Source organism: Leptidea sinapis, chromosome 34 (assembly GCF_905404315.1).
Source record: "Leptidea sinapis chromosome 34, ilLepSina1.1, whole genome shotgun sequence".
Taxonomy (NCBI): Eukaryota; Metazoa; Arthropoda; class Insecta; order Lepidoptera; family Pieridae; genus Leptidea; species Leptidea sinapis.
In genome coordinates this window covers 6,318,192-6,330,245 of record NC_066298.1, presented here as the reverse complement: position 1 = coordinate 6,330,245, position 12,054 = coordinate 6,318,192, and the positions used below count along the sequence as shown (strand labels likewise).

The 12,054-nt window shown below is 36.6% G+C and overlaps 1 protein-coding gene across 1 annotated transcript; it reads right to left on the bottom strand.

The window, feature by feature from the left end:
• Positions 1–138: 138 nt before the first annotated feature.
• Positions 139–10,107, bottom strand: LOC126974952 (2-oxoisovalerate dehydrogenase subunit alpha, mitochondrial). The gene is made up of 8 exons (XM_050822710.1): positions 9,941–10,107; positions 7,647–7,912; positions 6,165–6,421; positions 5,362–5,527; positions 4,862–5,062; positions 2,678–2,796; positions 1,963–2,110; positions 139–234 (listed from the first exon to the last, which is right to left on the bottom strand). Exons 1-8 carry the CDS (start codon positions 10,004–10,006, stop codon positions 156–158), a joined length of 1,302 nt encoding a protein of 433 aa, XP_050678667.1. The 5' UTR covers positions 10,007–10,107; the 3' UTR covers positions 139–155.
• Positions 10,108–12,054: the final 1,947 nt, after the last annotated feature.

The following is a 12,054-nucleotide window of genomic DNA, read 5'->3' as shown; positions in this document are numbered from 1 at the left end:
AAAATCCGTTAGTATTAGCTTTGTCATTTATTCCTGCTTGTTCTTTAAGCTACTAATTAATACATTCAAGTTTACATTCTCATAATTGCAAACACTCTTGTTAGGTTAGGTTGGAAGGGAATGAAGAAAGAAGTCAAGTACTATAAATTAGAAATTTATTCAGGCTGGAATTGATTCATCGGGTATTTTTCGTTATATTTCTTTAAGTGTTCTTCCATTTGCTTCATTTGTTTTCTGAAACAAAAAATATTTTTTTAATTGTAATGAGATTACTGCAATTGCGAATGCCTACTTATTTATTAACGGAGACTAGTATATCGGTAGTAAAAATCACTATTATGTCTATCAAAGGATTCTTAATGTCTTCATACCACGTTATATTTTAATAAGCAATAAATTAACTCATCTATCTATTCAATAAAAAAGTACAATTTATCACCATCATCATCGTCTCAGCCGGAAGACGTCCACTGCGTGACAAACGCCTCCCTCAAAGATCTCCAGAACGATCGGCCTTGCGGTGCCTTCATCCAACCTATTGGCTACCAACAGTAAGTCTTCCGATACGTAGTCGCTTTTCGGCTCCAACGGCCATCTCTCCGTCGAGTTATGCGCCCTGCTCACTGCCACTTTAGTTTCGTAACTATCTAGGCCATGTCGGTCACTTTGGTTCTCCTACGGATCTCCTCATTACTGATTCGATCTCGTAGGGAAACTCCGAGGATTTCCCCTTTGAGCGACCACGAGCTTCCTCATAAGGCTTACCTTTGCTATAGATGTCCAGTGTCCTTCAAAACATATAAGTCTCAGGGATATTTTGATTTTCTAGCGCTCACCATAGAGTCGAAGGCTTTTGCGTAGTCACTCTGCCTATTCGAAATTGATGGAACTCTATCTCGATTCTCTTATTTAGGCAGGCTGCAAATAGTTTGTATATAGCCGGAAATAGACTAATGAGCCGATGGTTGTTAATATCTGATGAGTGTCTGTCTTTCTTGTAAATAAGTATAATTCTCGATTCGGCCCATATTTACTGTTCTAACAAGATTTTCTTGAAAAGATTTGTCAGATGGTTAGCCAGTATGAACTTTCCTAGTTTGAGCGTTTCGTTGGGTATAATATTATCATGTCCGGAATTTTTTCTCGGTCAAGCCTACAGCCCATTTGTCTTGGTATTTCTGTTACGTCAAAGGCTTATTTGTAGTGGCATCGATAGTAGAGTGAGGAGAGAGAGTTTTGGTATGAATATAGATTTTTGTAGGCCTTTCGTTTCTCATGTATAACAGAAAATGTGTTCTTCTGATTTTCGCCAATCCAACTATGTGATATTTTATGTTACTGAAGGACTGCTTCAATAACATCATTCATCATGGCGATAAGAGCGAACTTACTATTGCTAATAATTGTAGTTGCCTTTCTTATGTACAGTAGTCTTGCAAACTCGTTTCAGCGTTATGTACTTAGTCTGGCTATAAATACTGTTACAATTAAATATAAACAAAATATTTCATTTGAATTTGGAATCTGTCATTTTTATATGATTGTTCATTGAGTTTTCTCACATTGGTGCCAATACATTGCACGATATTTTGCGATATTAAAATGGAGTGGGGTGGGAGAACCGAATCGCTGTGATTGCATGACACAAAGTAGGTATGTAGCCAAATGCAATTTTTAAACCAACGTGGGCACTATCCGACTTCACTGATGGTTTGATGGGGATTAGCTATGAAGGAGTGACTGAGCCATACTTTTGTCAAAAAGGTATCAAAACATCGGCACAAGTAAGAAGAAGTTATTTTGTAAGCGATTCTATCATCATCATCATATCATCCGGAAGACGTCCACTGCTGGACACAGGCCTCCCCGAAGATCTCAACGACGTTCAGTTCTGCGCTGGCCTCATAAAACCCATCCAGTGAATCTATACTTCTATACCAATGTATAAAAAAATATACTAACTGTAGCGAGGGTGGCATGTCGTAGTAGACATCCTCGAACATCTCCTTCCAGTGCGGTTTCTGCTTCCTCTCAGCTTCCTGCATCGAGCGGACCACGGAGTTGCGAGCTTCCTTCGCGAATGCTTTGTCCGATTCAGCGTCCCAGATACCTGGAAGTTGGGATAACTACCATTTAACCTATGATAGTCTGGGATAATATCGTCATAAAGTCAGAGTGCAGACTTTTACAGAAATGGTTGAAGAAGAAGATAAGACTCACAATGTAAATACTTCTATGCGCAATCAGGATTAGGTATTTATATGCGTATCGTTATTGAGCAACAGACGATTGAATATATAATATTAAAACATGCAAGATCCATGCAGCACTATAAAATTATGAGGGGTACTTAAACATACTATTTACAACATCATATTTTAGAGAAATTAATTTCATATCACAATATAGGTAGGTGGTAACTGTTTAACACTGATATATCGTATACTATAAGCGTTACATGGTGGGCTGGTGTTATCATCCTTTAATCACGTACAGGCATTGCCGCAATGAAAACAGACGAATAGTCCCATTTTCCGTTGCGTCTCCTTTCCATGCGTTGCTCATTACAACAAATTAATTTCATTTGTGTGCAACAACCGAGTCTCTGTGCTGTGAAGTTCAACTAATATTACAAAATGAAGTTATTGTTTTGTTTAAACTACAAATTATAGTAAACCTTTTCGTTCAAGATAAAGCCTCAGTTTGTTGATGGGGCTCTCTTCAGTGGTCCACTTGTTTATTTCCTCTGCGGGTCTGTACGCAGTGCTGTCGTCCGACGTGGAGTGATGTCCCACTCTGTAACGTAAGCGTACCGATTACTGTGAAGTGTTTTTATCATAAAAGCGTACGGGTCAGCTAATGCAGATGGTACCTAAGTGATCAACGTCGCCCATTCTCTTCCAACACTAGAGGAATCACAAGAACGTTTCCGGCCTTTTAAGTGGTTGTACGCATTTTTTTAAGATATCAGCCATGTTGAGTCACCCTGGAAACACCGCAAAAGGAAGTTTAAATTCCTTAGTAAGGTAGTTCATGGTTGAATTTTGAAGACGCACAACGCACTGTAATGGAACATCACACATCCAAATGGTGGCGTTGATAATTAAACTTGAGGCAAGTACTACAATGGTGGAATTGGGTGCACCTTTATTTATTTACAGTGTGGGTGGATTGATGCACTACTATACCGAATTGATCTACTATACCGAATAACTCTTGTAGTTTTATTTTTAATAATCAATTTATATTTTTCACTTACTCGCTTTTGTCTTAAATTTTTTTTTCGAGAGGAGTAAAATACATTTACGTATTGAAGACCCCGAAACGGGGCCCATATGTTGGGCTCGGGTGTAAACACCCCCTACCGACTAAAAACCTCCTCTGTGCTGATAGCCCTGAAGGCTTTTACAGCGAAGCCGGGCGGGGGCCTTGGAGGCCGATCGTCTTGAGTTGCATCACTGCAACATAGGTTGTAATATGTATGAAAAAATGTAATAGTTATTTATGCAACTGTTGTGTAATAAGGGGTATTAAAACACGAATGTGGATTAATGGTGATAATAGTACCTATCACATGAGTGTTTTAATACCTAATTATCAACAGTTGCAAACAAGACTTTATCTACACCCAGAATATGAATCCTCTAAAAGATTCTGAAACTGTTAGCTTACTGCTAACATTAAAACAGCCAGTCCTAGTAGTAACCATCCACTACTGATTATATTCAAAAAAAACTAAGACGTATTAATGAAAGAATTATTTATTTTAGTAGTAATTTACTTTTTGTATAGTGCACTAATTTAAATTCACTTGAATATTATGTTCTTTTCAAGCGTTTAAATTGAATCGCTCATTGTAAACAAAACAATAAAAATATCGAAGAAAAATGGCGGGCAAATAAAAAATATTCAAATGAATAACCTACTTTTTTACGGCGCGCGACGTTCTGGTAGTGTAGAACGCCAAAACGAAAATGTTTTTTGTAAATTCATACAGATACCTACCACGCATCGAGGAAAACTCTTTGAGCATGAAGGGATTGAAAATAAAAATAGGAGTGTTGTTATGAAATTCAGTACAACATTACAACACTCGTTTGGATGATGTAATGGTTATTAGAACATTGGGTGTTTTAATGTTGGCAATAGGCTAACTGTTTCAGAATCTTTAATAGAGGATTTAAAGCATGGGTGTAGATAAAATAATTAGTAAAATGATAAAGCTGTAAAATATTAGTATCCATTAAATTTCACTTATAAGATATACACAGCACTAATGTTGCAAAATACGTCACCTGCATAGCTATAAGCATTTTGCTGACGCGAACTCACGAGATTTCAAAAAGTGGCAATAAGTTTCTTCCCAGTTTCGGAGTGGTGGTTAATGGAATAATTTAAATGGTAACTTTAACATTCATGGCGTTTTCTGACCTAGTATATGAACAAATGAGTTTTTATCTTTTTTGTTTTTCGCGCAAACTCAGCTTACAGCAAAAATCTATCTAAACCATCATGATTTATTAGTTGAGGTGGTTTGGTTTTGTAAAGAAGATGGGTGGACGTAGATTATGGGTCATACGCGGTTAAAAGAATAAGGCAATAATTAATTTGCTAAATTCAAAGAATAGAAAAAGCAAAGAATTGTTTAAAAAACGTTTATCCATAATTGACACGAAAGATGGTCAAAATATATTTTTCCATCTAGCACTGCTTCGGAAACATGAAGAGCTCCAGGTATCTAGAAACACTTTGAAAGAGGAAGATTGACACTGTGCTAGATGAACCTTCGATGTAGTGAGAGTAGCCGAGAATAGAAGGTCAATTTTAGATAATATATTTCGGGCATTAACGTAGTATATACCTGTAGGCCATAGCTTCAATGAGCACGGGCTTATTCTGCAGCGCTAGCTCGCGTGCCCGACACACAGCGTTGTAGACAGCCAGCGCGTCTGTGCCGTCGACGCGAATGGTTTGCAGGCCAAGAGCCGGGCCTCGACTCGCGATGCCGTCTCCCCGGTACTGCTCGCTGGACGGCGTGGAGATAGCGTATCCGTTGTTTCTACTGTAATCAGATGCTAAAAATCAAACTCAGCAATCTTTACTTTTGGACATTTTTAGTCAATCGTAACCCCGATCTTTTCTTGAACAGTTTCATTTCACGACAAAGCCAAAGATTAAACGCATCTCTAATAGCCATCTATTCACCGCTACCCTATCTGAGCCGGGAGCTAAGCCCCCGGCTTTCGACAAGCTCCAGATATTTCGGCACTGATCAAAATACCATGATTCGGGTAGATTCTTCAGATATCCCGCAAGTGACTATTATTAATAAGCCACAAAGCCTAAAACAGCGTACTTTACCAGAACAAGATGACTGGGCACTCAAGCGTAGCGGCGAAGTTGAGAGCAGCGAAGGCGTCTCCTTCGGAAGCAGCTCCCTCACCGAAGTAGCAGATGACGCAACGCTCGTTCGCTGGCTGACGTTTGTACGCGTACGCCGCGCCGACGGCCTGTGGCATTTGTGTGGCTGGAGAGTGTCAAGTGTATTGTTTAAACAATTTGTTCTGATAACTCACTTCTGGGATTACTAACACACTAACTTTAACTGTAAAGTAGATCCTGTAGATGAAGCTATAACCTGAGAGTTGAACAAAGCATACAAGGTTTTATCAATGATACGTCACTCGTACGCTTGGATTCGTTGGAAAGAGCACTCGTACGGAACGCGAGAGGTCGCAGGTTCGAGTCCCGAAACGTTCATAACATTTTGTTTTCAGTTTTATTTGTGTATTGTTTAAGCCAAAAGAATTACCAACTTGTTAATTACCAAAACAAAATCTACTTTATCAGTTATTATTACATAAGAAAGTCAGAAAATAACAAAATAAAACTTTCAATTCAATTTTTTGATTTCAGCCGTAAAACGTTCACTGCTGCACTAAGGCCTCCACTAAGATCTCCACGATGATAAGTCCTGCGCTGCCCTCATCCAACCTATTCTTGATCTTGACCAGATCATCGGTCCATCTTGTGAAGGGCCAACAAACACTGCGTCTTTTATTTTTCTTTTATTGATTCAACACTTTTATTCATACTTATTAAGTTCATAATCTTAAGCAGGGGATTTCACAACGGTGTTTTTATATAAATTCTGCTAGTATTACCTAAAGGACTAGAAATGGTGACGATATTGTGCTGCTTGCTCCCGTAATGCACGGGCATATGTCTTCCCTTGCCGGAGTCTTCGTGATTTCCGTAGCACTGGTTCACCAGCTCGGTGACCGTCATGCCCCGATACAGTAGGACCCCGGTCTCTCTGTACTGCGCAAAGACCAGATCCTCAGGTGACAGGGCGGCGGCGCTTCCGACATGGATGCCTTCTTCTCCGTAGTTGGTCATGTAGAAGGATATACGACCTTGTCTGAAATGTAGATTTCATCAGCTGTTAAAAGTAAACGCATAACGATAGTCGAATAGATTATAGTTATTATTTCTTACTCATTAATTCTTCAAAAAATTATTGGATTCACATTCATAGAGATGACTTGACATGCACCATGAATTCAAATTCAAATATTTTTATTCAAAATAGGATGTGACATAACTTATTAAAAGTCAAAAACTACCACCCATTCCAAAAGCCTCAGACCTGAGAAGAACGGGCGCAACAAACTCAGCGGGCTTTTATTTTTCATCGTTTTTTTCGATGTTTACAAAGTAATATTGTACAATTAAACTTATTATTTAATAGCGTGAGGGCGGTCACTCCATTCCCAATTCGTGGTATCATTAAGAAAGTAATTTATATTATACCTTTACCACACAAACGTTTTTTAACAATTCTTTTGAAAAACGTAATACTTTTGTTTTGAACATTTTCTGGGATCTTGTTGTAAAAGCATATACATCGTCTTTAGATAGATAGCCTCTTTAATCAATTTAGATCGAAAACAAAATCAAGCCGTTCAAGAGATTATCTTTTAATTTTTAACAGTCGCTTTTCTCTTAGGAATATGCCAAGATGTGGTGAACTGTTTTATGAAGCATCATCAGTTCAGCCAGAAGACATCCACTGTTGGACAAAGGCCTACCCCAAGGATCGCCCTGACTCATCCAACCTATTCCAGCGATCTTCACCATCGGCGTCGGTCCGTCTTGTCGGGCCTACCAACACTACGTCTTTCGGAACGTGGTTACCATTCGAGGACTTTACCGCCATTTGTCCGTCCAGCTATGTGCACTGCCCATCTGGGCTCTTAAGCTTTTACTTGGATGCATCAGTAAAATATTATAATAGTCATAATAAGTGTCAAACGCAGATAGAAATGAAAACTTAAAACTGTAATAGGTACATACGAACAATAATAATGGTACCTATATTAGACCTTATTGATGTTTTAATAACAAAATCAAATTATCTTAATTTGTAAACGAAACTTATTAATGATTATTATAAGTCTAATTTTCACATCTAACGGCACTACTTGGAATAATTCTATACAATTAATTATACGCTTACGTAAACTCAGTAGGTACACACAAAAACTCAACGGGCAAAATAAATATAAAACAAGTACCTATACTGTAGGTATCTTGAACGTACAAAGGTAAATTTACATCTGTGTTTCGGTAAGTTATTGACTTACCTCTGGGACTCATACAGTATTTTGTCCATCTGATAGAGCTGTATCATAGTTTTATACATATTTAATAAAGTATCCTTATCAATATTTGGTTCCTCACTGCTGATTAGTACGTTGCCGTTTTTATCTAAAACTCGATAGATCGGTATGGGATCGTAGGTCTTCTCATTCAGAACATTTAGCTCTGTTACATAGGGCGCCTTAGCACCCGGAAATTCGGCAATTCTAATTCCATTTTCTATTTCTGGTCGCGTGTGGGTCGAAAACAACTGAAAATAATTATCATTTCTAAATCTTTTAAATATTACTAAAATATTTGCAATAAGTTATTCGGGACAATATGTATAGGTACCTACTTAGATACAAATATATAGCAGCAATTGACACATCGAAGTGAAAACCAGCCCATAGCATTTGCACTACCAGAGTATGTGGAAGGTACTTTGGAGTTAGCTTTGGAGGCTTCGAAGACCCGTCAAGGGTAGTTGGCTGGCTACTTCCGCTTATCGTCTAATGTGCGCCTATTTTGCTTGTTTTATTAAGGCGAAGAGTAAGCAGAAAACATGCAAACAAGGTGTTTTTAGACAAGTTTTTGGTGAAAAAATAGCATTTCGAGCTATGAACACTACTTAATCCTGTTACATATATACTTTAGTCTTATTTGTAGGTTTCTAATGCTTGCTGTTGGTTATAGTTTTCACTCCAGAGCCTTTTTGAACTACCACTTTTCCTTGCAGTTAAACAAGTTTTTTGGCATGGCATGACGCATTTTTTTAGTACAACTCTCAGAAAAGTTATTCTTATAGCTTTACTTTTTTGTGTAGGTATATTTATTCAGATTAGTAATGAATAACGAGGATTGTAAGCATATAAACTGTTTTCCACGCAAGAATTTTGAAAATATTGGCTTTGTTACATAGATGGCAGGCCGGCAGCCGTGAACTCATATCGCTCAAGGTCGCTGGCATTTAGTGTCGCCTTAACACCCCTGGGGTTCGAGCCCTTGTTAGTTCCTTATTAATTGGTCAATTTTACAAACAACCTTTAATTATATTCGCAGATGCGTGTAAGGTATTTTCACAAAGTCTTCCCCGGCCGTAAGTGCGTCGAATAAATGTATATACATATTACTATGAAGGATGAATTTGGTAAATCGAAAACACATTGGATAATGCCTCCCGGATGAATGATATTGTTGAAGTGAAATTTTGACGTGACATTCAGTCGTGAAATTTTCACTAGGTAGGTAATAATACTTAACTGAACAATCTCTCCGACCACTACTCGTGATATTTTTGGTAATAATAACTTTAAATATTATAAGAATCAACCCGATAGGAGAGATTATTTGATTATTGACGATTCGAGCCGCTATTCCTTATTACACGCTTATTATGCGGTCAAATGGAATAAACTGGTACTGGTGGTTTGTTAAATGAGTGCCCCGCCCAGAAGTGAAAACAATAGGTAAGAATACTCAATGTCCATTTCAAGCTGAATCTGCGACTTATACGTCAGCACCCCAAGCTTTTTTGTGGCAAATTTGGTCTTCCTTTCAGTGTGACCACTGACCGGATACGACGAAGGGAGACTGTGTCTTTTTTGCACACATTAACAAAATGTTAATTCAAATTCAAATATATTTATTCAAAATAGGATTTAAAATCACTTATTGAACGTCAAAAACTACCACCCATTCAAAAGAGACTGCCTCAGACCTGAGAAGAATGGGCGCAAGAAACTCAGTATAATAATCTAAGTTTAAATGTTAATTAATAGCTAAACAATTACAGTGACTATCTAATAATCATCTTATCACTTATCAAAAACAAAAGAACATTATATTATTATATTGTAATGTCTTTATCTATATAAGGAAAACATAACCTGAAAGAAGTGCAAATATTTGCAATTAAATATTTATCACTTGTTTCAGTTTATATTTCATGTGCGGGGTAAATTGATATTGAATGCAATCTAGAATTAAATCTTACTGAATTATTAATTTAATTTAATAATATGTCCAAGATAGGTAGGTTCTTAGGTAAGTAAATGGTTTTATGAAATAATCGCAAAACCGATACTGAACTTGTCTATTTTGCTGCTAGTTATTTCATGCTTACGTAAATAATTACTATGATACAGCGAGTAGTCACTATAAAAATAGATACCTATTCGTTCGAATACCCGTGATAGTCATTCTTATTAATTATAAAAGAAACTGGAAAGTTTGGCTTCTAATTTTGTTTAGCAACCATTAATAAGGTGAAGCCTCGTTTGCTTACAGTTTTACCTACCCGTATTGAACGTCGTGCATTAAATCGCAAGAAAGTGACTCCATTTCGTAGCGCTCGCGCCATCATGCTATCACAACACACAAGATGTCACCACTGCGAACACTGAACTGACTCGAAGTTCGAACAGCAATGCTTCATTAGCAATGTTGATAAGGGGCGCGGCCTTACGACTGAAGAAAGGTCAGCGTTATCAGTGGAGTTTATATCACTATTGTTATGACGTTAGTTTACACTAACACTTTTGTGTGAATTCTCTATCTGAAGAACCTGATTGTTTTGATTTGAACTTTTTCGTTTTTCATTTGCTAAAACTTTAAATGACTTTTTTTCTAATATTTCTAGGTAGTTATTTAGATTACAGCAAGTTGAAATTCTTCTTCTGAACAAGGTGAATCAATACTTAAAAATAATGAAGTGTATCTAAATTATCATTAAAATTTAGGCTAGTGAAATAGTCAAAGTATTTAAGGCATTAAAATATGTTAAAAACATGTGATTTATGGGGCAAGGCTATGGCTATTATAGCGAAGAATATTAAAAATAATGCTCAGCAATTGTATTTCATTTTCATGGTTCGTCATGATTACCATAATGGCATTGCATACAGCGCGGTCGTATACCGGGTCGACTCGTTTCCTCAAATATGTGGGACGGGAACGATGGCTGGCCATGCATCAACTCGTGGACGAGTGCTTGTGGTGCCTGGTCGATCGGCAGATATAGTTAGTAAATCATTGTACTTATATGTTTTATGCGATTAGTAATTATGACATTAATCACGACCATCATGTTCACGAAGCATCCTTACGCAAACAATGAATTCAAGCTCTAAAGGTCGATGCAGCCAAAATATAATTCACATTAGTAATTATAACAAGTTATTTTTAATTACTTTTTATGAAATATTTCACTTTTAAAACGGTTTTTACCTTAGAACACGATTCATATATTGGATGCAGCACCTTACAAACAAGTTTGTTATGAATATTACAATACAAATACAAATATTTATTTATTACAAAAAAATACAAAATATACAATATCAGTGTTGGGGTCTCCTTTTAAGCAAAGAGTTGCCTGTAGTAGGAGGCCCCGCTCTTCCATAGCAAAAACATAATAATATGATGTAAGGATAAACAAGTTGACCTTAACATAAATATAATTAATTAACTAAGGGAAAGAAAACTACTAACAATAATAACATAATAAAAATTGATTTATTTGTAATCTAAACTTAATGTGATGTGTGTGTGTGGGTGTGTGTATGTATGTATGTGAACGTGTGTGTGATTGTATGTATTGGTGAGTGTGTGTGTGGGTGTGTGTGTTAGTTTGAAAAAAAAACTTAAAGATTTAGTACCTAGTAACTATAAGTAGTTTTTCTGTTTCTTCATAATTATATGGACCTTATCGACTCAATTATTATTTTCTTGCATTCATAGTATGATTTTTCATATATATTGTTGATTTTATTTATTTTATTATACAGTAAGGCCGCACGTTTTTCATACTGTATACTTGCAAACGTTGTTTTGGTGTGAGGTACATGAGCAATAGTGTGTTTAATTCTCTTATTTATTAAATTACTATTGTATGGAAGAGTTTTATGTATTTTTAATACCGTATGTACTATATACAACTTTCTAACTGTCAATAAGTTACTGTCAGAATAGAGGCTATGCGTGGGATGACGCCATTTCTAAAAATATATAATTTTAATTAAAGCACGTTGCGCCCTTTCAAGTTCTACTTTGGATTTTGCTGCGCACCCCCCAGATAGGTATACAATATATGAGTATAGACCTGACTAACGCTACATATATTTTATTCAGAAGGTGCTTTAGCGTTTGTAGAAGCTTAAGACACGTCGTTCCTAAAAATACTTCAAAAAGTATTTTTAGGAACGACGTGTCTTAAGCTTCTGAAAATCCAGGTAAGTTTCCGAATTCTCTCAGTAAGTTGCTCAAGATGTGGGTACCAAGATAATCGATGATCTATCACTATTTCTAAATATTTAGTAACTTTCTTTATAGTGGGGCATTCACAAGTTTTACCATATATGTTATCACACTTATGAACTCTAATATAAAAGTTCTACAGTCCAAAAGTTCTAT